The sequence below is a fragment of the Oncorhynchus masou genome, chromosome 23, assembly GCF_036934945.1.
Source record: "Oncorhynchus masou masou isolate Uvic2021 chromosome 23, UVic_Omas_1.1, whole genome shotgun sequence".
NCBI lineage: Eukaryota > Metazoa > Chordata > Actinopteri > Salmoniformes > Salmonidae > Oncorhynchus > Oncorhynchus masou.
The window spans coordinates 5,870,354-5,896,240 of NC_088234.1; the positions used below are offsets into that span (position 1 = coordinate 5,870,354).

A 25,887-nucleotide genomic window follows, 5' to 3' on the forward strand; every position below is an offset into this window, starting at 1 on the left:
TAAATAGAGGCTGTCCTCTCTGAGGGTGTCCCAAGGAGAATGAGATGTACAAACAAACATATTTCCTAATCACACCTGGGTATTAATACTTGAACTTGTGGGACAGATAAACACACAGTAATGTTTATATTTATAAAATTGTTGACTTAGTACAGTTGAAGTGGAAAGTTCACATACACCTTAGACAAATACATTTACACTCAGTTTTTCACAATTCCTGACATTTAATCCTAGTAAACATCCCTGTTTTAGGTCAGTTAGGATCACCACTTTATTTTAAGAATGTAAAATGTCAGCATAATAGTAGAGAATGATTTATTTCAGCTTTTATTTCTTTCATCACATTCCCAGTGGGTCAGAAGTTTATATACACTCAATTAATATTTGGTAGCATTGCCTTTACATTGTTTAACTTGGGTCAAACGTTTCGGGTCGCCTTCTACAAGCTTCACGCAATAAGTGGGGTGAATTTTGGCCCATTCCTCCTGACAGAGTGGGTGTAACCGAGTCAGGTTTGTAGGCCTCCTTGCTCGAACATGCTTTTTCAGTTCTGCCCACAACTTTTCTATAGGATTGAGGTCAGGGCTTTGTGATGGCCACTTTGTTGTCCTTAAGCCATTTTGCCACAACTTTGGAAGTCTGCTTGGGGTCAATGTCCATTTGGAAGACCCATTTTCGACCAAGCTTTAACTTCCTGAATGATGTCTTGAGCTTCAATATATGCACATCATTTTCCAACCTCATGCCATCTATTTTCTGAAGTACACCAGTCCTTCCTGCAGCAAAGCACCCCCACAACATGATGCTGCCACCCCGTGCTTCACGGTCGGGATGGTGTTCTCGGCTTGCAAGCCTCCCCCTTTTTCCTCCAAACATAACGATGGTCATTATGGCCAAACAGTTTTGTTTATGTTTCATCAGACCAGAGGACATTTCTCCAAAAAGTACAGTATTTGTCCCCATGTGCAGTTGCAAACCGTAGTCTGGCATTTTTATGGCCGTTTTTGAGCAGTGGCTTCTTCCTTGCTGAGCGGCCTTTCAGGTTATGTCTATATAGGACTCGTTTTACTGTGGATATAGATACTTTTGTACCCGTTTCCTCCAGCATCTTCACAAGGTCCTTTGCTGTTGTTCTGGGATTAATTTGCACTTTTCGCACCAAAGTACGTTCATCTCTAGGAGACAGAACGCGTCTCCTTCCTGAGCGTTATGATGGCTGCGTGGTCCCATGGTGTTTATACTTGCGTACTATTGTTTGTACAGATGAACATGGTACCTTCAGGCATTTTGAAATTGCACCCAAGGATGAACCAGACTTGTCTTGGCTGATTCATTTTGATTTTCCCATGATGTCAAGCAAAGAGGCACTGAGTTTGAAGGTAGGCCTTGAAATACATCCACAGGTACACCTCCAATTGACTCAAATGATGCCAATGAGCCCATCAGAAGCTTCTAAAGCCATGACATCATTTTCTGGAATTTTCCAAGCTGTTTAAAGGCACAGTCAACGTAGTGTATGTGAACTTCAGACCCACTGGAATTGTGATACAGTGGATTATAAGTGAAATAATCTGTCTGTTAACAATTGTTGGAAAAATGACCTGTGTCATGCACGAAGTAGATGTCCTAACTGACTTGCCAAAACGATAGTTTGTTAACAATACATTTGTGGAGTGGTTGAAAAACGTATGTAAATGTATGTAAACTTCAGACTTCAACTGTCAGTGTGAGGTGTCTCACTCTTACCATGGGGAACAAAGGTGTCTCCCAGAGCAAAAGCTGTGCTGACAAGCAGAATGATGGTCAATGTCACCATGGTGATAGTCTGGAGAGAGAGATGAGCATTTTAATCAGCTGTGATTGTACTGGATTACTCCAAATCACTGGGATGGCTGGGGGTACTAGAGGAGAGGATAGGAGACCCTGTGTTAAGTACATAACCTACTGTATAGCTGGGGGTACTAGAGGAGAAGATAGGAGACCCTGTGTTAAGTACATAACCTACTGTATAGCTGGGGGTACTAGAGGAGAGGATAGGAGACCCTGTGTTAAGTACATAACCTACTGTATAGCTGGGGGTACTGGAGGAGAGGATAGGAGACCCTGTGTTAAGTACATAACCTACTGTATAGCTGGGGGTACTAGAGGAGAGGATAGGAGACCCTGTGTTAAGTACATAACCTACTGTATAACTGGGGGTACTAGAGGAGAGGATAGGAGACCCTGTGTTAAGTACATAACCTACTGTATAACTGGGGGTACTAGAGGAGAGGATAGGAGACCCTGTGTTAAGTACATAACCTAGTGTATAGCTGGGGATACTAGAGGATAGGAGACCCTGTGTTAAGTACATAACCTACTGTATAGCTGGGGGTACTGGAGGAGAGGATAGGAGACCCTGTGTTAAGTACATAACCTACTGTATAGCTGGGGGTACTAGAGGAGAGGAGACCCTGTGTTAAGTACATAACCTACTGTATAACTGGGGGTACTAGAGGATAGGAGACCCTGTGTTTAGTACATAACTTACTGTATAGCTGGGGGTACTAGAGGAGAAGATAGGAGACCCTGTGTTAAGTACATAACATGCTGTATAGCTGGGGGTACTAGAGGAGAGGAGACCCTGTGTTAAGTACATAACCTACTGTATAACTGGGGGTACTAGAGGAGAAGATAGGAGACCCTGTGTTTAGTACATAACCTACTGTATAACTGGGGGTACTAGAGGAGAGGATAGGAGACCCTGTGTTAAGTACATAACCTACTGTATAGCTGGGGGTACTAGAGGAGAGGAGAGGAGACCCTGTGTTAAGTACATAACCTACTGTATAACTGGGGGTACTAGAGGAGAGGATAGGAGACCCTGTGTTTAGTACATAACCTACTGTATAACTGGGGGTACTAGAGGAGAGGATAGGAGACCCTGTGTTAAGTACAAAACCTACTGTATAGCTGGGGGTACTAGAGGATAGGAGACCCTGTGTTAAGTACATAACCTACTGTATAACTGGGGGTACTAGAGGAGAGGATAGGAGACCCTGTGTTAAGTACATAACCTACTGTATAGCTGGGGGTACTAGAGGAGAGGATAGGAGACCCTGTGTTAAGTACATAACCTACTGTATAGCTGGGGGTACTAGAGGAGAGGAGACCCTGTGTTAAGTACATAACCTACTGTATAACTGGGGGTACTAGAGGAGAGGATATGAAACCCTGTGTTAAGTACATAACCTACTGTATAGCTGGGGGTACTAGAGGAGAGGATAGGAGACCCTGTGTTAAGTACATAACCTACTGTATAGCTGGGGGTACTAGAGGAGAGGATATGAAACCCTGTGTTAAGTACATAACCTACTGTATAGCTGGGGGTACTGGAGGAGAGGATAGGAGACCCTGTGTTAAGTACATAACCTACTGTATAGCTGGGGGTACTAGAGGATAGGATAGGAGACCCTGTGTTAAGTACATAACCTACTGTATAGCTGGGGGTAATAGAGGAGAGGATAGGAGACCCTGTGTTAAGTACATAACCTACTGTATAGCTGGGGGTACTAGAGGATAGGAGACCCTGTGTTAAGTACATAACCTACTGTATAGCTGGGGGTAATAGAGGAGAGGATAGGAGACCCTGTGTTAAGTACATAACCTACTGTATAGCTGGGGGTACTAGAGGATAGGAGACCCTGTGTTAAGTACATAACCTACTGTATAGCTGGGGGTACTAGAGGATAGGATAGGAGACCCTGTGTTAAGTACATAACCTACTGTATAGCTGGGGGTACTAGAGGAGAGGATAGGAGACCCTGTGTTAAGTACATAACCTACTGTATAGCTGGGGGTACTAGAGGAGAGGATAGGAGACCCTGTGTTAAGTACATAACCTACTGTATAGCTGGGGGTACTAGAGGAGAGGATAGGAGACCCTGTGTTAAGTACATAACCTACTGTATAGCTGGGGGTACTAGAGGAGAGGATAGGAGACCCTGTGTTAAGTACATAACCTACTGTATAGCTGGGGGTACTAGAGGAGAGGATAGGAGACCCTGTGTTAAGTACATAACCTACTGTATAGCTGGGGGTACTAGAGGATAGGAGACCCTGTGTTAAGTACATAACCTACTGTATAGCTGGGGGTACTAGAGGAGAGGAGACACTGTGTTAAGTACATAACCTACTGTATAGCTGGGGGTACTAGAGGAGAGGATAGGAGACCCTGTGTTAAGTACATAACCTACTGTATAGCTGGGGGTACTAGAGGAGAGGAGACACTGTGTTAAGTACATAACCTACTGTATAGCTGGGGGTACTAGAGGAGAGGATATGAAACCCTGTGTTAAGTACATAACCTACTGTATAGCTGGGGGTACTGGAGGAGAGGATAGGAGACCCTGTGTTAAGTACATAACCTACTGTATAGCTGGGGGTACTAGAGGAGAGGATAGGAGACCCTGTGTTAAGTACATAACCTACTGTATAGCTGGGGGTACTAGAGGATAGGATAGGAGACCCTGTGTTAAGTACATAACCTACTGTATAGCTGGGGGTACTAGAGGAGAGGATAGGAGACCCTGTGTTAAGTACATAACCTACTGTATAGCTGGGGGTACTAGAGGATAGGAGACCCTGTGTTAAGTACATAACCTACTGTATAGCTGGGGGTACTAGAGGAGAGGATAGGAGACCCTGTGTTAAGTACATAACCTACTGTATAGCTGGGGGTACTAGAGGAGAGGATAGGAGACCATGTGTTAAGTACATAAACTACTGTATAGCTGGGGGTACTAGAGGATAGGAGACCCTGTGTTAAGTACATAACCTACTGTATAGCTGGGGGTACTAGAGGAGAGGAGACCCTGTGTTAAGTACATAACCTACTGTATAACTGGGGGTACTAGAGGATAGGAGACCCTGTGTTAAGTACATAACATACTGTATAGCTGGGGGTACTAGAGGAGAGGAGAGGAGACCCTGTGTTAAGTACATAACCTACTGTATAACTGGGGGTACTAGAGGAGAGGAGACCCTGTGTTAAGTACATAACCTACTGTATAACTGGGGGTACTAGAGGAGAGGATAGGAGACCCTGTGTTAAGTACATAACCTAATGTATAGCTGGGGGTACTAGAGGAGAGGATAGGAGACCCTGTGTTAAGTACATAACCTACTGTATAGCTGGGGGTACTAGAGGAGAGGATAGGAGACCCTGTGTTAAGTACATAACCTACTGTATAGCTGGGGGTACTAGAGGATAGGAGACCCTGTGTTAAGTACATAACCTACTGTATAGCTGGGGGTACTAGAGGAGAGGATAGGAGACCCTGTGTTAAGTACATAACCTACTGTATAGCTGGGGGTACTAGAGGAGAGGAGACCCTGTGTTAAGTACATAACCTACTGTATAGCTGGGGGTACTGGAGGATAGGAGACCCTGTGTTAAGTACATAACCTACTGTATAGCTGGGGGTACTAGAGGAGAGGATAGGAGACCTTGTGTTAAGTACATAACCTACTGTATAGCTGGGGGTACTGGAGGATAGGAGACCCTGTGTTAAGTACATAACCTACTGTATAGCTGGGGGTACTAGAGGAGAGGATAGGAGACCCTGTGTTAAGTACATAACCTACTGTATAGCTGGGGGTACTGGAGGAGAGGATATGAAACCCTGTGTTAAGTACATAACCTACTGTATAACTGGGGGTACTAGAGGAGAGGATATGAAACCCTGTGTTAAGTACATAACCTACTGTATAGCTGGGGGTACTAGAGGAGAGGATAGGAGACCCTGTGTTAAGTACATAACCTACTGTATAGCTGGGGGTACTGGAGGAGAGGAGACCCTGTGTTAAGTACATAACCTACTGTATAGCTGGGGGTACTAGAGGAGAGGATAGGAGACCCTGTGTTAAGTACATAACCTACTGTATAGCTGGGGGTACTAGAGGAGAGGAGACCCTGTGTTAAGTACATAACCTACTGTATAGCTGGGGGTACTAGAGGAGAGGATAGGAGACCCTGTGTTAAGTACATAACCTACTGTATAACTGGGGGTACTAGAGGATAGGAGACCCTGTGTTTAGTACATAACCTACTGTATAGCTGGGGGTACTAGAGGAGAAGATAGGAGACCCTGTGTTCTCTGGATAAGAGCGTCTGCTAAATGACTTAAATGTAATGTAAATGTAGTACATAACCTACTGTATAGCTGGGGGTACTAGAGGAGAGGATAGGAGACCCTGTCTTTAGTACATAACCTACTGTATAACTGGGGGTACTGGAGGAGAGGAGAGGAGACCCTGTGTTTAGTACATAACCTACTGTATAACTGGGGGTACTGGAGGAGAGGAGAGGAGACCCTGTGTTTAGTACATAACCTACTGTATAACTGGGGGTACTGGAGGAGAGGAGAGGAGACCCTGTGTTTAGTACATAACCTACTGTATAGCTGGGGGTACTAGAGGAGAGGATAGGAGACCCTGTGTTAAGTACATAACCTACTGTATAGCTGGGGGTACTAGAGGAGAGGATAGGAGACCCTGTGTTAAGTACATAACCTACTGTATAGCTGGGGGTACTAGAGGAGAGGATAGGAGACCCTGTGTTAAGTACATAACCTACTGTATAGCTGGGGGTACTGGAGGAGAGGATATGAAACCCTGTGTTAAGTACATAACCTACTGTATAGCTGGGGGTACTAGAGGAGAGGATAGGAGACCCTGTGTTAAGTACATAACCTACTGTATAGCTGGGGGTACTGGAGGAGAGGATAGGAGACCCTGTGTTAAGTACATAACCTACTGTATAGTTGGGGGTACTAGAGGATATGAAACCCTGTGTTAAGTACATAACCTACTGTATAGCTGGGGGTACTGGAGGAGAGGATAGGAGACCCTGTGTTAAGTACATAACCTACTGTATAGCTGGGGGTACTGGAGGAGAGGATAGGAGACCCTGTGTTAAGTACATAACCTACTGTATAGCTGGGGGTACTGGAGGAGAGGAGACCTTGTGTTAAGTACATAACCTACTGTATAGCTGGGGGTACTAGAGGAGAGGATAGGAGACCCTGTGTTAAGTACATAACCTACTGTATAGCTGGGGGTACTGGAGGAGAGGAGACCCTGTGTTAAGTACATAACCTACTGTATAGCTGGGGGTACTAGAGGAGAGGATAGGAGACCCTGTGTTAAGTACATAACCTACTGTATAGCTGGGGGTACTAGAGGATAGGAGACCCTGTGTTAAGTACATAACCTACTGTATAGCTGGGGGTACTGGAGGAGAGGAGACCCTGTGTTAAGTACATAACCTACTGTATAGCTGGGGGTACTAGAGGAGAGGATAGGAGACCCTGTGTTAAGTACATAACCTACTGTATAGCTGGGGGTACTAGAGGACAGGAGACCCTGTGTTAAGTACATAACCTACTGTATAGCTGGGGGTACTAGAGGATAGGAGACCCTGTGTTAAGTACATAACCTACTGTATAGCTGGGGGTACTGGAGGAGAGGAGACCCTGTGTTAAGTACATAACCTACTGTATAGCTGGGGGTACTAGAGGAGAGGAGAGGAGACCCTGTGTTAAGTACATAACCTACTGTATAACTGGGGGTACTGGAGGAGAGGATAGGAGACCCTGTGTTTAGTACATAAACTACTGTATAACTGGGGGTACTGGAGGAGAGTGTCACATTGTTATAAAGGAGACAGGAATGCGTAATAGGGTTTTTTATTTTCCCAAATTACAGTGTGCCATGTAAAGGCACGGGGACGAAGACCAAGCAAACACATATACAAAACACAGGGCTGAAACCCATTCAAAAGAGCGAGGAGTACCTCGAATAAATACACAGGAGGAGACCCGAAAGCACAAGCACACAATGATACAACACGGGACGAGACCCCTAATCATCTATGCACAATACAAGTGGCACGAAAGCCAAAACAACAAGGCACAGGTACTCACACGACCAACGGACATTGGAACATGGATGCTTCCAAAATGGTTTCTTATCCCCTATGTAGTGCACTACTTTGGACCAGGACCCACAGTGAACTAAATAGAGAATAGCTCATGTCCACAAAGGTAATATGGACCCTTGTCTAAAGTAGGTCACTACGTAGGGAATTGTAGGTCAGTTGGGACATAGACAGGTATTAGATGATCAGATGTTGAAATCTCACCTTCTGAAGTCTTCAGTTGTAGCTACACTTCTTTAAAGGTCTTCACTGGGTCTCTCTCTCTCTGTCCTGCCTGTGAGTTGAGTTCTACCTCTCTCTCAACTCCTTTTTAAGGACCCGTCCAGTCAGACCCCTCCCTCTATTTTGTCAAAATTTCTCTCCCTCGCTCTCTCTCTCTCTCTCTCTCTCTCTCTCTTTCTCTCTACCTCTCTCTCTCCCTCTCTCTCGCTCTCTCTCTACCTCTCTCTCGCTCTCTCGCTCTCTACCTCTCTCTCTCTCACTCTCTCTCTACCTCTCTCTCGCTCTCTCTCTACCTCTCTCGCTCTCTCTCTACCTCTCTCTCGCTCTCTCGCTCTCTCTCTACCTCTCTCTCCCTCTTGCTCTCTCTCTACCTCTCTCTCTCTCTCTCGCTCTCTCTCTACCTCTCTCTCTCGCTCTCTCTCTACCTCTCTCAACCTCTCTCTCTCTCTCTCGCTCTCTCTCTCTCTCTCTCTCTCTCTCTCTCTCTCTCTACCTCTCTCTCTCTCTCTCTCTCTCTCTCTCTAGTCTGAAGTGCATTACAATGTCTTGGAAACACAATGCTATTTCAGAAGGAGATAAATAATTAGCAGCAAAACCTTTTGTCCTCGTTGTGATGTCACCAGATAGACTTTAGATGCAGCATCAATTTAACTATAAGTTCTGGAATGTTCCATTCATTTGAATTAACTGCTGTCTGTCTCATTGATCTTTTGCCCCTGAATGTTGGGCAACTGATCATAGCAACTGACGTAGCAGCTGTCGTCAAGTCCAACACCTTGGACAAGCTCATGAAACATGAAATCCATTGAGGGGAAACTAATAGTTTAAATTGCTAAATATTGTAATGACCTGACTAGATCATAAATGAACAATTGTCCAGACAGAGGCTTGAGTTTGCGAATTGACGGTTTATTAAACCAACTTTACACAGGCTACTGTTTGGGCCGTAGCACACGCCAAAAAGATGACAGATAACCCACAAGCCAATCGTGACCTTCTCTTGGGAAGCCCAGACGTAAGAGAGAGAGAATAAAGGCTGAACCTGGTCTTAACTTCCAATGCTCCACCCCCCTGCCCAACCCCCCTCCACGCCACTCCGCCAACCACCAGGATGCCCGGCATCAGAACATTCCAGGCATTCCCGTGATTGGCAGATAGCAGGTTGATTGACATGTCGGACCCCGCGAACACCGGGTACTGGTCAGTACAACACAACCACCTCCTAGCCTAACACATAACACACAGCTGTCTGTGCGGGTCGCTACAATATTTTAACAGTGCACCAGGGATACTTGCTACTGTGATTCCTGTGATTCCTTCCTGGAGTTTTTTCAAATACAAAATTATTATTTTGTTATGTTGTTTGCTGGCCCAGCTGGTTAGCGAGCTCTGTCTCATTGACAACCCAATGTTGCTAATGGCCAGCTATCTATCCTGTTAATATAAGTTGTTTTGTTAGCTAGGTAATGTTAGCTAGGTAATGTTAGCCATGTTATGAGCGCCAGCTAGTTAGCTAGGTAATGTTAGCCATGTTATGAGCACCAGCTAGTTAGCTAGGTAATGTTAGCCGTGTTATGAGCACCGGCTAGTTAGCTAGGTAATGTTAGCCATGTTATGAGCACCAGCTAGTTAGCTAGGCAATGTTAGCCATGTTATGAGCACCAGGTAGTTAGCTAGGTAATGTTAGCCATGTTATGAGCACCAGCGAGTTAGCTAGATAATGTTAGCTAGGTAATGTTAGCCATGTTATGAGCACCAGCTAGTTAGCTCGGTAATGTTAGCCATGTTATGAGCACCAGCTAGTTAGCTAGGTATGTTAGCCATGTTATGAGCACCAGCTAGTTAGCTAGGTAATGTTAGCCATGTTATGAGCACCAGCTCGTTAGCTAGGTAATGTTAGCTAGGTAATGTTAGCCATGTTATGAGCACCAGCTAGTTAGCTAGGTAATGTTAGTCATGTTATGAGCACCAGCTAGTTAGCTAGGTAATGTTAGTCATGTTATGAGCACCAGCTAGTTAGCTAGGTAATGTTAGCCATGTTATGAGCACCAGCTAGTTAGCTAGGTAATGTTAGCCATGTTATGAGCACCAGCTCGTTAGCTAGGTAATGTTAGCTAGGTAATGTTAGCCATGTTATGAGCACCAGCTAGTTAGCTAGGTAATGTTAGTCATGTTATGAGCACCAGCTAGTTAGCTAGGTAATGTTAGTCATGTTATGAGCACCAGCTAGTTAGCTCCAAAAGTGGTTGGTAACGTTCGGCTGCATGCCGACAGTGCATTTTTTTCCAGTTTCCTGGTCTTTCCATTAACAAGATATTCATTTCCAGCATGTTTCAGACCATTGAAAATGCAAAAAAAAGAGAGGAGGACAGGCACAGCCTGCCGCACCGCTACCAATGATTCTCAGCTAGCGGTGGCCAATGTTAGCAGAAGTTTGTAGTGGGTTTTTACATAATCGTAGTGCAAAAGTATTGCACAAAAAATACCATAAACCACATAATCTCTGTGTGATTTAATTTAAAACAGTCTGCAAGATGAGAGGAGAGGTGATAGATCAATGTCTTAAGGCTAAAGTATTGGGAGAGAGATGTGCCGTAGGACCAGCAGCATTCCTTTGTGAGGAGGAGAGAAGGTGGGAGAGGGTAAATAGCTAGCGTGCCTTTTCTTTGCGAGGGTCAAGCCTCTCTTTCACCAAACCTTGTCATCAAGGTGACTTTCTGTATTTCTGGAAGAACAGGACAATGGAATAGATGGATGACGTATGTCCCAAATAGAACCCTATTCCTTACATAGTGGACTAGTTGTGACCCTATAGGCCCTGGTCAAAAGCAGTGTACTATGTTGGGAATGTCTTGAAATAGTTTTATTGTGTAAGATGGTTCTTATGGTACCCCTGTAGCAAAATATGTTGTCTTAAAAACTTCATTTCACCCTCCCGTGGTCCTGATGTCAGGGTGACCCAGGTCCTGTGTGTGGAGGGCTCCCCTTTCTGTGCTCGGCGCTCGCGGGTCAGAGCGACCCGGGCCCTGTGTTTCCAGGGCTCCCGCTCTGCTCTGGTGGGGTCAGAGTGACCGTGCCAGCCACTGGCGAGGTGTGTGCCTTTGAGCGTAGTAGAGAGTCTGCGAGTGTGGCGAGGCGTGTGCCCGGCTCCTCGCTCTGCGCTCTGCTCTCTTCGCTCTGGGCTCAGAGCGACCCTGTCAGCCAATGGCGAGGCGTGTGCCGCGGAGCGTAGTAGAGAGTCTGCGAGTGTGGCGAGTGTGGCAAGGCTGTGCCCGGCTCCCCGCTCTGCGCTCTGGGCTCGCAGCTCTGCGCTCTTGGGTCAGAGCACCTCAGCCAGACGCTTCACAGGTCCGGACGTGCCTCGCTGTGTGCTAGAGAGCAGCCGAGTGTTAGAGTCGCGCTCTGCGGGTCAGAGCGACCCTGTCAGCCACTGGCGAGGCGTGTGCCGCGGAGCGCAGTAGAGAGTCTGCGAGTGTGGCGAGTGTGGCGAGTGTGGCGACGCTGTGCCCGGCTCCCCGCCCTGCGCTCGTGGGTCAGAGCGACCCTGCCAGCCGCTACACAGGCCCTGACGTGCCCCGCTGTGTGCTAGAGAGCAGCCAAGTGTTCTTGTTGTGATCTGCGCTCTGCGGGTCTGAGCGACCCAGCTGAACAACTGAACAACTGAACAAGTTCCACAGACATGTAACTAACAGAAATGGAATAATGTGTACCTGAACAAGGGGGGGGGGTCCCCACCTCTCTCCCCTCCTCCTCTCCTCTCTCCTATACCTCTCTCCCCTCCTCCTCTCCTCTCGCCTATACCTCTCTCCCCTTCTCCTCTCCTCTCTCCTATACCTCTCCTCTCTCCTATACATCTCCTCTTTCCCATAACTCTCCTCTCTTCCCTCCACCTCTCCTCTCACCTATACCTCTCTCCCCTCCTCCTCTCCTCTCTCCTATACCTCTCCTCTCTCCTATACCTCTCCTCTCTCCTATACCTATCCTCTCTCCCCTCCTCCTCTCCTCTCTCCTATACCTCTCCTCTCTCCTATACCTCTCTCCCCTCCTCCTCTCCTCTCTCCTATACCTCTCCTCTCTCCTATACCTCTCTCCCCTCCTCTTCTCCTCTTGCCTATACCTCTCCTCTCTCCCATACCTCTCCTCTCTCCCATGCCTCTCCTCTCTCCCCTCCTCCTCTCCTCTCTCCTATACCTCTCCTCTCTCCTATACCTCTCTCCCTCCTCCTCTCCTCTCGCCTATACCTCTCCTCTTTCCTATACCTCTCCTCTCTCTCCTATACCTCTCCTCTCTCCTATACCTCTCCTCTCTCCCATACCTCTCCTCTCTCCCATACCTCTCCTCTCTCCCCTCCTCCTCTCCTCTCGCCTATACCTCTCCTCTTTCCTATACCTCTCCTCTCTCCTATACCTCTCCTCTCTCCTATACCTCTCTCCCCTCCTCCTCTCCTCACTCCCATACCTCTCCTCTCTCCCATACCTCTCCTCTCCCCCCTCCTCTCCTCTCTCCTATTCCTCTCCTCTCTCCTATTCCTCTCCTCCCTCCTATACCTCTCCTCCCTCCCATACCTCTCCTCTCTCCTATACCTCTCATCTCTCCTATACCTCTCCTCTCACCGATACCCCTACTCCCATAACCTCTCCCCTATACCTCTCCTCTCTCCTATACCTCTCTCCCCTCCTCCTCTCCTCTCGCCTATACCTCTCCTCTCTCCCATACCTCTCCTCTCTCCTATACCTCTCCTCTTTCCTATACCTCTCCTCTCTCCTATACCTCTCCTCTCTCCCATACCTCTCCTCTCTCCTATACCTCTCCTCTCTCCTATACCTCTCCTCTTTCCCATACCTCTCCTCTCTCCTACACCTCTCCTCTCTCCTATACCTCTCCTCTCCCCTCCTCCTCTCCTCTCTCCTATACCTCTCCTCTCTCCCCTCCTCCTCTCCTCTCTCCTATACCTCTCCTCTCTCCTATACCTCTCCTCTCTCCCATACCTCTCCTCTCTCCCATGCCTCTCCTCTCTCCCCTCCTCCTCTCCTCTCTCCTGTACCTCTCCTCTCTCCTATATCTCTCTCCCCTCCTCCTCTCCTCTCTCCTATACCTCTCCTCTTTCCTATACCTCTCCTCTCTCCTATACCTCTCCTCTCTCCCATACCTCTCCTCTCTCCTATACCTCTCCTCTCTCCTATACCTCTCCTCTCTCCCATACCTCTCCTCTCTCCTATACCTCTCCTCTCTCCTATACCTCTCCTTTCTACTATACCTCTCCTCTCTCCTACACCTCTCCTCTCTCCTATACCTCTCCTCTCCCTCCTCCTCTCCTCTCTCCTATACCCTCCTCCTCTCCCTCCTCCTCTCCTCTCTCCTATACTTCTCCTCTCTCCTATACCTCTCCTCACTACCATACCTCTCCTCTCTCCCCTCCTCCTCTCCTCTCTCCTATACCTCTCCTCTCTCCTATACCTCTCCTCTCTACCATACCTCTCCTCTCTCCCCTCCTCCTCTCCTCTCTCCTATACCTCTCCTCTCTCCTATACCTCTACTCTCTACCATACCTCTCCTCTCTCGCATACCTCTCCTCTCTCGCATACCTCTCCTATCTCCCCTCCACCTCCTCTCTCCCCTCCTCCTCTCCTCTCTCCTATACCTCTCCTCTCTCCTATACCTCTCCTCTCTACCATACCTCTCCTCTCTCCCCTCCTCCTCTCCTCTCTCCTATACCTCTCCTCTTTCCTATACCTCTCCTCTCTACCCTCCTCCTCTCCTCTCTCCTATACATCTCCTCTCTCCTATACCTCTCCTCTCTCCTATACCTCTCCTCTCTCCTATACCTCTTCTCTCTCCTATACCTCTCTCCCCTAAACTCTCCTCTCTCCACTCCTCCCTCCTATACCCCTCTTCCCAACCCCTCTCCTCCCCTCCCCTAACCTCTCGACTCTCCCCTCCTCCTCTCGTCCCCTAACCTCACCCCTCCTCTCATTTCTCCCATACCTCTCTCTCCTCCTCTTGTCCTAACACAAACCCTCTCCTCTCTCCCATACCTCTCCTCTCTCCTATACCTCTCCTCTCTACCATACCTCTCCTCTCTACCGTACCTCTCCTCTCTCGCAAACCTCTCCTCTATCCCATACCTCTCCTCTATCCTCCCCTCCTCTATCCTATACCTCTCCTCTCTCCTATACATCTCTCCCCTCCTCCTCTCCTCCCCTCCTCCTCTCCTCTCTCGCATACCTCTCCTCTCTCCTATACCTCTCCTCTCTCCTATACCTCTCCTCTCTCCTATACCTCTACTCTCTCCCCTCCTCCACTCCTCCCTCCTATACCCCTCTTCCCCACCCCTCTCCTCCCCTAACCTCTCAACTCTCCCCTCCTCCTCTCCTCCCCTAACCTCTCCCTCCTCCTCTCATCCCCTAACCTGTCCCCTCCTCTCATTTCTCCCATACCTCTCTCTCCTACTCTTGTCAGCTTTAATACAGTAACTATGTACCCATTAACTTTATTTTTTTGTTGTTGTCGCCATTTAGAAAGTCTGCATAGGAAATAGATGTAACAATTGTCTGCTCCAGTGAGATTCCGTTGAACTGTCGTGTGTCGGTTAAAAACAACTGGACGTAAAAAACTTTACCCCTCAAAAAAAAACTACCGTACTGCCATGGTCTGCACCAAGGTATTATAATGGTCTGCACCAAGGTATCACCATGGTCTGCAACAAGGTATTATAATGGTCTGCACCAAGGTATCATCATGGTCTGCACCAAGGTATTATAATGGTCTGCACCAAGGTATCATAATGGTCTGCACCAAGGTATCATCATGGTATGCACCAATGTATTATAATGGTCTGCACCAAGGTATCATCATGGTCTGCACCAAGGTATCATCATGGTCTGCACCAAGGTATCATCATGGTATGCACCAATGTATTATAATGGTCTGCAGCAAGGTATTATAATGGTCTGCACCAAAGTATTATAATGGTCTGCACCAAAGTATTATAATGGTCTGCACCAAGGTATCATCATGGTCTGCACCAAGGTATTATAATTGTCTGCACCAAGGTATCACCATGGTCTGCACCAAGGTATCATCATGGTCTGCACCAAGGTATTACCATGATCTGCACCAAGGTATCACCATGGTCTGCACCAAGATATCATCATGGTCTGCACCAAGGTATTACCATGGTCTGCACCAAGGTATCACCATGGTCTGCGCCAAGTTATCATCATGGTCTGCACGAAGGTATCACCATGGTCTGCACCAAGGTATCGTCAGGGTCTGCACCAAGGTATCATCATGGTCTGCACCAAGGTATTATAATGGTCTGCACCAAGGTATTATAATGGTCTGCACCAAGGTATTATAATGGTCTGCACCAAGGTATCATCATGGTCTGCACCAAGGTATCATCATGGTCTGCACCAAGGTATTATAATGGTCTGCACCAAGGTATCATCATGGTCTGCACCAAGGTATCATCATGGTCTGCACCAAGGTATTATAATGGTCTGCACCAAGGTATTATAATGGTCTGCACCAAGGTATTATAATGGTCTGCACCAAGGTATCATCATGGTCTGCACCAAGGTATCATCATGGTCTGCACCAAGGTATTATAATGGTCTGCACCAAGGTATCACCATGGTCTGAACCAAGGTATCATCATGGTCTGCACCAAGGTATTACCATGGTCTGCACCAAGGTATCATCATGGTCTGCACCAAGGTATCATCACGGTCCGTGCCATGGTGGAACTGCATTGTATGTCTGAAATAATTGGATGGTGAAACTTGCATCGAGCCTACCAGGAGAGCAAGGTGAAGCAATTCCGGCATTCTTGAAAGTCACAATAAACCTTGTCCTGCAAAACAACTTTTTGTATATGATCATTTAAAAAATGCATTCAGTGGGCATAATTGAACTCCCAGTTCCCCTCTGGACACGCCCCTTTCCTGCTAACTCACCACACCTGAACTCACTCTGCTAATCACCAATTCCTCTTCCATTCTTCTGGTGTATAAGCAGCTTGTTCTACTTGGGTTGTTCAGCATTTGTGGTGTCCCAGTTCCTTTATTGTTCCTGTTGTTAATTGGCTAAAGTGAGGTCCTGCTATTGTAACTTTTCTAGGGTTTTAACTTCCTGCATTGGGGTGTAATATCTTGTTCATCATGTGTATTGTTATTGTGCAGCTGGCCCAGTATTCGACCTTTAATTTAACTGTAAGGGAAGTTTTACAGCTGGTGAGATGAGACATGGTATAATGATGGCTCCTGCCTAGCAGAATGTGTCTTACATCTATAATCCTGTAGACTGTTCTGATTGGTTGCACTGTGTCTCAGTGAACAAACTATGAAATGCTTTTTTTACTTTATTCCCCCCCCCCCCCAACAACTTTAAATGGATTCCATGTTGTGCTCCGCTGTTTAGCTAAACACCCTCACAGTATGGGCACCATGCTGGGCCAGACTGGAAGTAGGGGAAACATGGACATGCAAAGCCAGAACAAAACATTGGCCGCCATATTTGAATGGGCCTTGTCTATTCTAGATTTAGTTATTGATCACTGCTCAGTGCTGTAAATGGTGCTTTATCAGAACCATCTAGTGTATTATGTCTGGATCTTCAGAGGTGGGACCCCATACTGCTAGCAGGTACCTTATTGAACCATGTCATCTACCAGCAAGCTTTTGCAGTGGAATGTCCTTAGACCTTGCTTCATTAATTAATAGGTCTAATATTGGGCTGTGGTGTCTTCCCTCCAGCACGACAACATCTTATCACAGCCTTTCCAGGTGGCCATTTCATCTTACCTGCTGGTGTTACAAGCCACTAAGCCTTACCTGCTGGTGTTACAAGCCACTAAGCCTTGCCTGCTGGTGTTACAAGCCACTAAGCCTTACCTGCTGGTGTTACAAGCCACTACGCCTTACCTGTCAGCATTTTATACTTTGCTTTTTATTTTTGTTGGAAAGTAAAAGAAGCAGAATTGAACTTTGTGTTCAATCATAATGCCTGTTTTCTGACAGATTTGGCCATAACCAAACATGAGTGACATTTCTACATTTGGGAATTGTAATGTTATTACATCTGAGTGGAGACGACAACCTGCCCAGACATTCTCCTCAGCCCTGTTTAGGGAATAGGTTGGCATTTAGGAAAGCAGACATATTCCTGTTCTAATCTACTGTATGTTGAATTGACTCTGTGGTTTTGATGGCTTCACTCTGTTCCTCTTAGGAGACTCCATGACCATGTTGACCAGTCTTCTGCTTCTCAGTGCTGCCTTTGCTCTGGGAGATGCACGTAAGAGTCCACTTTTCTTGACTCGTTCTGTATTTTTCTCGTAGCAGACATGACTGATTGACCTACAAATAATATTGTAGCTGTGATTTGTAGATCTCCATCCACTAGCCTTTAAAGCCACATGTAACTTCTCCTTACAGATGCACTTGTAGAAGAAGACTTGTGTCCTTCCGGTTGGACCAAATATGGATCACGCTGTTTAATGTTTGTAAAGACTACAAGGAGCTGGCCTGAAGCAGAGGTATCACCCTTACCATCTACTGTGAATTTGAAGGGGAAGTGTAGTTGAAATGAGCTCTTTGACATTACCTTAAAGGTGATACTTTCTTAAACTGCAACACATGACTGATGTGAAATACTGAGCTTCCCTTTAAGATGGGAATTTTCTAATCATTTTGAATGTGTTGTGCCTCCTGTATACTGGAACCCACAGGACATGGCTTAAGATGGAGATAAACTAGTATCTTTAAGAGTTTAAAAAAGGAATTATTTGCGATGGTCAATATTTGGTTGAGAGTCCAGAAGACAAATTCTCAGCAAGGCTGACTGACTAATACATGAAATGTCTTTGTTCCCATCTACTGCTTGGCTGTTACTGTAGATAATAATTTTCTTCATTGACTTGCCTAGTTCAATAAATACTTTCTTCTCTAGCGGTACTGTGTGTCCCTTGGTGATCAACTGGTGTCTGTACCCAACGTTGTGAACTACCTTGGCGCAAACCTGGCATCTGTGCACAGCTCCGAGGAGGACCAGTTTCTACAGGAGTTGGTCTTGGTCAAGACTGTTGGTTTCCCTCCTACCTGGATTGGTGGATTTTATTCTGTTAAGGTGGGACCATGAACCCTACAGTGTTATATAAGGCCATTATTGCAAGGAACTCCGTTCCATCTCATCTTGCTCAAGTGAACAGCAAACCTCGTTAAAAAAATTGTGTGTTGTGGCATTTAGGCTACCTGTTATTAATGTAGTTCTGTCTATTTTGTGTGGACCCCAATAAAGTCAAGGCTGCTAGTTTGAATCCCAGAGCTCACTGAGAAATCTGACGTGCCCTTGAGCGAAACCCTTAACCTAATTGATCCTGTAGGTCATGCTAGATGAATCTACTAAATAACGTCAATGTTTTTAATTGTCAACTTCCGTAGGATGCTTTTATACATATGTAAAATGGTTCTAGTTAAGTATAGATGTAATCTATTCCACACAGTCTGCTTGTAAACATGTGTATGGGGTTTCTAGCATCAAGTTGTCAACTAGTTATGGTCTTTGACATGTATGGGATTGCAAATGTGAGGAGTAGGCATCACGGTCTTTACACAAGCAATAGTCCCAGTAGGATGGGTTTTGGAGTAGCTTTAACTGTTTCAGGTGTTAGAGGAAAGACTATACATTGAGTTTATTCTGACCCCCCCCTTCAGGACAGGCGGTGGTTCTGGAGTGATGGCTCCGACTTTGATCAACAGAACTGGGCTAAAGGAAGGCCTGGTGCTGGTGCCAGAGAGACTTGTATTCGTATCAACTTTGGAGGTACAGTAAACCCAGTATCATTCACTGATCCAGTCATCAAATTAAATTTATTCCTAGTTAATTTAACTAATGAATGTCTCCTGTGGACTTTCCTACTGTCTGTACAGCTGAGTATATGTGTTCTGTGTTTTGTCTTCAGGTCAGAAGCGCTGGAACAATGCTTTATGTGGAAGGAGCTTGCCCTCTGTGTGCTCCCTGAGACTCATGCCTCTCCGCCAGACTATACATTAGAAGCAGCAATGTTATTCCGTAGTTGCTGCGCCCTTAATACTTCATGGTAACGTCAAATTACTTAGTTGCTGTTAAATAAGTCTGTTACTACACAAATGTTGAGGAATTGTTTGCAGCCAATAAAATGTGGACTATTTTTTGTCTCATGAGTTATTGACTATGAATCATACTGCTGAAATTGTCCCATGTTTTGAGAGCTTTCTAAAACGTACATTCACATCCCAAAATGTATTTGTCAAACAGATATTAAGTCCAAAACCTGTGTCAAATTGGCACTAAGTACAACCTGTAACACTTCACCTGAAACTCTGCATCATAACACATGTTGTAGTTGGTACTCTTTCTTCCTGTCCCCTGTTGGACTCAAACCCACAACTGTTATGTTGCAAGTGCCATGCGTGACTGTGCCACCAGGACATAACTGTCATTGTGCCTAACTTTGTAAATGTAGACCTGTGAAATGACAGTATGTTTAGGATACTGAAGGTGCAAAAGACATGTTTAACTACTTATGGCTGCAGGGGGCAGTATTGAGTAGCTTGGATGAAAAGGTGCCCATTGTAAACGGCCATCTTCTCAGTTGCTAATATATGCATATTAGTATTGGATAGAAAACATTCAAGTTTCCAAAACTGTCGACATGCTGTCTGTGTATAACACAACCGATATTGCAGGTGAAACCCTGAGTAATATCAAACCAGGAAGTGGCTGCTATTTTGACTCCATGTTCCATAGCCTCCCTTTGTGCCATTTTAAAGGGATATACACCAGCTTCCTTTTCCTATCACTTCCTCAAGTTGTCAACAGTCTTCAGCCAGTTTCAGGGTTTTATTTTGAAAAGTGAGCCAGAACAATAACATCCGTCAAGTGTTCGCATGAGTTCTGCTCGCGCAACAGAGTTTGGGGAACCATTGCCGTTCCCTCTCCTACTGAACAAGACCGTTGCGGTTGATATTATCGATTATATATTTTATCCTGAGGATTGATAATAAAAAAAAGTTGGCCATGTTTCTGTGGACATTACGGAAACTATTTGGAATTTGTCGTGCCTCTTTCCTGTGGATTTCTGAACATAATGTGCCAAACAAATAGGGCAACATTTATTGTGTAACTGGGAGTCTCGTGAGTGAACATCCGATCGAAGGTAAACGATTATTTTGACAGGTTCATATAAATTGTTCAGCATATCACACCAACAAGAAAAATCAACAGTTTAATCTCTGGATTTATTTTATTTGTATGGAAAGTGAATTAGTTCCTGTAGTACAGCAAAGACAACTGTCAAGTCTTCAACGTCTTCGTTCCAACGCTTTTCATCTACGTCCACATCTACAATTCCAGACAAAACAACAAACATGAACAACATCCAGAACCAGCTGCAAAGAAATAAGATTTAGTGAGTGTGTGTTTTTGTGTGTGTACCTTGGTGGAACAGTTGATAGCAGTGCCTGGTGGAGTCTCAGTGCCCGGAATCTTCTGTCCAGAACTGTTCACACACCAACAGTAACCTACCAGAAAGACATGTTAATAACCTGTTGAATATATTTACACATTTTACTGTAACACATTGAATTTGTCACGTTCAACTCAATTGGAGAATTTACTGTGTGCTTCTGTGCGTGTGTGTGTGCATGTTAACCTGTAGAGCCCCAACATTGCTCAGGGGTGTATTGTCCATTGTAGTCACAAGTGGGGATGAAGCCTCCTATTGGGCCATGTGTCGCGGCATCTCTTTCACGCTCACAGCGGGTCTTGAGGTGTGAGATGCCATCTTGATAGACTGGTAACATACATTGTAATGTGGACATGACATAACATTGCTGGACAATGTATGGACATATGATACATTTCTGGACATACATTCTGGAAGCTTGGGCTGTCAATCTCAATCTTATACATCAACATACATCTCTGGAACAAGAGGAGTCTCAGGTAGCCTAGCGGTTAGAGAGTTGGGCCAGTAACACAAAGGTTGCTAGTTTGAATCCCTGAGATGAGAAGTTGAAATATCTGTCTATGCCCTTGAGCCCTTGGGCACAACCTTAATTTATCTGGTGTCACGGCTGATCTTTTGAACCTGTCTCTTCTCTCTAGGGAGGTTCCCATTGCCTCGAAGACATCCACGGTTCGTCCTTTATTTAAAGGGGGAGATCAAGCTGATCCTAACTGTTATAGGCCTATTTCTATTTTGCCCTGTTTATCAAACGTTTTGAAAAACGTGTCAATAATCAACTGACTGGCTCTCTTGATGTCTATAGTGTTCTCTCTGGTATGCAGTCTGGTTTCCTTTCAGGTTATGCATGTGTCACTGCAACCTTAAAGGTCCTCAATGATGTCACCATTGCCCTTGATTCTAAGCAATACTGTGCTGATATTTTTATTGACCTGGCCAAAGCTTTTGATACGGTAGACCATTCCATTCTTGTGGGCCGGTGAAGGAGTATTGGTGTCTCTGAGGTGTCGTTGGCCTGGTTTGCTAACTACCTCTCAAAGAGTGCAGTGTATAATGTCAGAACATCTGCTGTCTCAGCTGCTGCCTGTCACCAAGGGTGTACCCCAAGGCTCAATCCTAGGCTCCACGCTCTTCTCAATTTACCTCAACGACATAGCTCAGGCAGTAGGAAGCTCTCATCCATTGATATGCAGATGATACAGTCTTATACTCAGCTGGCCCCTCCCTGGATGTTGTGTTAAATGCTCTACAACAAAGCTTTCAGTGTCCAACAAGCTTTCTCTGCCCTTAACCTTGTTCTGAACACCTCCAAAACAAAGGTCATGTGGTTTGGTAAGAAGAATGCCCCTGTCCCCACAGGTGTGATTACTACCTCTGAGAGTTTAGAGCTTGAGGTAGTCAACTCATACAAGTACTTGGGAGTTTGGCTAGACTATACACTGTCCTTCTCTCAGCACATATCAAAGCTGTAGGCTTAAGTTAATTCTGGACTTGGTTTGCTATATTGTAATCGCTCCTCTTTCACCCCAGCTGCAAAACTAACCCTGATTCAGATGACCCTCCTACCCATGCTAGATTACGGAGACATAATTTATAGATCGGCAGGTAAGGGTGCTCTCGAGCGGCAAGATGTTCTTTACCAATTGGCCATCAGATTTGCTACCAATGCTCCGTATAGGACACATCACTGCACTCTATACTCCTCTGCAAACTGGTCATCTCTGTATACCCATCGCAAGACCCACTGGTTGATGCTTATTTATTTACCCTCTTAGGCCTCACTCCCACTATCTGAGATATCAACTGCAGTGTTCTGCTACCATGTTGTACTGCTGCCATGTTGTTTTCATGATGTGTTGCTACCATGATGTGTTGTCATGTGTTGCAGCCCATGCTGTTGTCATGTTGTTTTTGTTGCCATGCTGTGTTGTCATGTGTTGCTGCCATGCTGTGTTGTCATGTGTTGCTGCCTTGATGTGTTGTTGTTTTAGAGCTCTCTTTATGTAGTGTAGCGTTGTCTCTCTTGTGTGTTTTGTCCTATATTGTTTATTATCAATCCCTTTTGGTAGGCCATCATTGTAAATAAGAATTTGTTCTTAACTAAAGGTTAAATAGAGGCTGTCCTCTCTGAGGGTGTCCCAAGGAGAATGAGATGTACAAACAAACATATTTCCTAATCACACCTGGGTATTAATACTTGAACTTGTGGGACAGATAAACACACAGTAATGTTTATATTTATAAAATTGTTGACTTAGTACAGTTGAAGTGGGAAGTTCACATACACCTTAGACAAATACATTTACACTCAGTTTTTCACAATTCCTGACATTTAATCCTAGTAAACATCCCTGTTTTAGGTCAGTTAGGATCACCACTTTATTTTAAGAATGTGAAATGTCAGCATAATAGTAGAGAATGATTTATTTCAGCTTTTATTTCTTTCATCACATTCCCAGTGGGTCAGAAGTTTATATACACTCAATTAATATTTGGTAGCATTGCCTTTACATTGTTTAACTTGGGTCAAACGTTTCGGGTCGCTTCTACAAGCTTCACGCAATAAGTTGGGTGAATTTTGGCCCATTCCTCCTGACAGAGTGGGGTAACTGAGTCAGGTTTGTAGGCCTCCTTGCTTTCGAACATGCTTTTTCAGTTCTGCCCACAACTTTTCTATAGGATTGAGGTCAGGGCTTTGTGATGGCCACTTTGTTGTCCTTAAGCCATTTTGCCACAACTTTGGAAGTCTGCTTGGGGTCAATGTCCATTTGGAAGACCCATTTTCGACCAAGCTTTAACTTCCTGAATGATGTCTTGAGCTTCAATATATGCACATCATTTTCCAACCTCATGCCATCTATTTTCTGAAGTACACCAGTCCTTCCTGCAGCAAAGCACCCCCACAACATGATGCTGCCACCCCCGTGCTTCACGGTCGGGATGGTGTTCTCGGCTTGCAAGCCTCCCCTTTTTCCTCCAAACATAACGATGGTCATTATGGCCAAACAGTTTTGTTTATGTTTCATCAGACCAGAGGACATTTCTCCAAAAGTACAGTATTTGTCCCCATGTGCAGTTGCAAACCGTAGTCTGGCATTTTTATGGCCGTTTTTGAGCAGTGGCTTCTTCCTTGCTGAGCGGCCTTTCAGGTTATATCTATATAGGACTCGTTTTACTGTGGATATAGATACTTTTCTACCCGTTTCCTCCAGCATCTTCACAAGGTCCTTTGCTGTTGTTCTGGGATTAATTTGCACTTTTCGCACCAAAAGTACGTTAATCTCTAGGAGACAGAACGTCTCCTTCCTGAGCGTTATGATGGCTGCTGGTCCCATGGTGTTTATACTTGCGTACTATTGTTTGTACAGATGAACATGGTACCTTCAGGCATTTTGAAATTGCACCCAAGGATGAACCAGACTTGTCTTGGCTGATTCATTTTGATTTTCCCATGATGTCAAGCAAGAGGCACTGAGTTTGAAGGTAGGCCTTGAAATACATCCACAGGTACACCTCAATTGACTCAAATGATGCCAATGAGCCCATCAGAAGCTTCTAAAGCCATGACATCATTTTCTGGAATTTTCCAAGCTGTTTAAAGGCACAGTCAACGTAGTGTATGTGAACTTCAGACCCACTGGAATTGTGATACAGTGGATTATAAGTGAAATAATCTGTCTGTTAACAATTGTTGGAAAAATGACCTGTGTCATGCACGAAGTAGATGTCCTAACTGACTTGCCAAAACGATAGTTTGTTAACAATACATTTGTGGAGTGGTTGAAAAACGTATGTAACTGTATGTAAACTTCAGACTTCAACTGTCAGTGTGAGGTGTCTCACTCTTACCATGGGGAACAAAGGTGTCTCCCAGAGCAAAAGCTGTGCTGACAAGCAGAATGATGGTCAATGTCACCATGGTGATAGCCTGGAGAGAGAGATGAGCATTTTAATCAGCTTTGATTGTACTGGATTACTCCAAATCACTGGGATGGCTGGGGGTACTAGAGGAGAGGATAGGAGACCCTGTGTTAAGTACATAACCTACTGTATAACTGGGGGTACTAGAGGAGAGGATAGAGACCCTGGTTAAGTACATAACCTACTGTATAACTGGGGGTACTAGAGGATATGAAACCCTGTGTTAAGTACATAACCTACTGTATATACTGGGGATACTAGAGGATAGAGAGGAGACCCTGTGTTAAGTACATAACCTACTGTATAACTAGGAGGGGTACATAACTAGAGCTGGGGGAGAGAGAGAGGAGACCCTGTGTTAAGTACATAACCTACTGTATAGCTGGGGGTACTAGAGGAGAGGAGAGGAGACCCTGTGTTTAGTACATAACCTACTGTATAACTGGGGTACTGGAGGAGAGGAGACCCTGTGTTAAGTACATAACCTACTGTATAACTGGGGGTACTGGAGGAGAGTGTCACATTGTTATAAAGGAGACAGGAATGCGTAATAGGGGTTTTTGTTTTCCCAAATTACAGTGTGCCATGTAAAGACACGGGACGAAGACCAAGCAAACACATATACAAAACACAGGGCTGAAACCCATTCAAAGAAGCGAGGAGTACCTGGAATAAATACACAGGAGAGACCCGAAAGCACAAGCACACAATGATACAACACGGGAATGAGACCCCTAATCATCTATGCACAATACAAGTGGCACGAAAGCCAAAACAACAAGACACAGGTACTCACCACGACCAACGGACATTGGAACATGGATGCTTCCCAAATGGTTTCTTATCCCATATTGGTGCCACTACTTTGGACCAGGACCCACAGTGAACTAAATAGAGAATAGCTCATGGCCACAAAGGTAATATGGACCCTTGTCTAAAGTAGGTCACTACAGTAGAGATAGGTCAGTTGGGACATGAACAGGTGATAGATGATCAGATGTTGAAGTCACCTTCTGAAGTCTTCAGTTGTAGCTTCACTTCTTTAAAGGTCTTCTTTGGGTCTCTCTCTCTCTGTCCTGCCTGTGAGTTGAGTTCTACCTCTCTCTCAACTCCTTTTTAAGGACCCGTCCAGTCAGACCCCTCCCTCTATTTTGTCAAAATTTCTCTCCCTCGCTCTCTCTCTCTCTCTCCCTCTCTCTCTCTCTCTCTCTCTCTCTCTTTCTCTCTACCTCTCTCTCTACCTCTCCTCGCTCTCTCT

General features: G+C 45.3%; 1 protein-coding gene, 1 long non-coding RNA gene and 1 pseudogene across 2 annotated transcripts; 2 read left to right on the forward strand and 1 right to left on the reverse strand.

The window, feature by feature from the left end:
* Positions 1–25,887, forward strand: part of LOC135511235 (equistatin-like) — a 114,502-nt pseudogene that overhangs the window by 45,034 nt on the left and 43,581 nt on the right.
* On the forward strand, positions 17,678–18,952 carry LOC135509892 (uncharacterized). Its single transcript, XR_010451006.1, has 3 exons — positions 17,678–17,738; positions 18,152–18,328; positions 18,916–18,952. It is a non-coding gene; the product is annotated as an uncharacterized LOC135509892 (long non-coding RNA).
* Positions 20,468–25,683, reverse strand: LOC135509893 (equistatin-like). The gene is made up of 5 exons (XM_064930720.1): positions 25,640–25,683; positions 24,558–24,636; positions 20,895–21,035; positions 20,678–20,763; positions 20,468–20,584 (listed from the first exon to the last, which is right to left on the reverse strand). The coding sequence occupies exons 2-5, from the start codon at positions 24,625–24,627 to the stop codon at positions 20,573–20,575; spliced, it is 309 nt and encodes a 102-aa protein (XP_064786792.1). The 5' UTR covers positions 24,628–24,636; positions 25,640–25,683; the 3' UTR covers positions 20,468–20,572.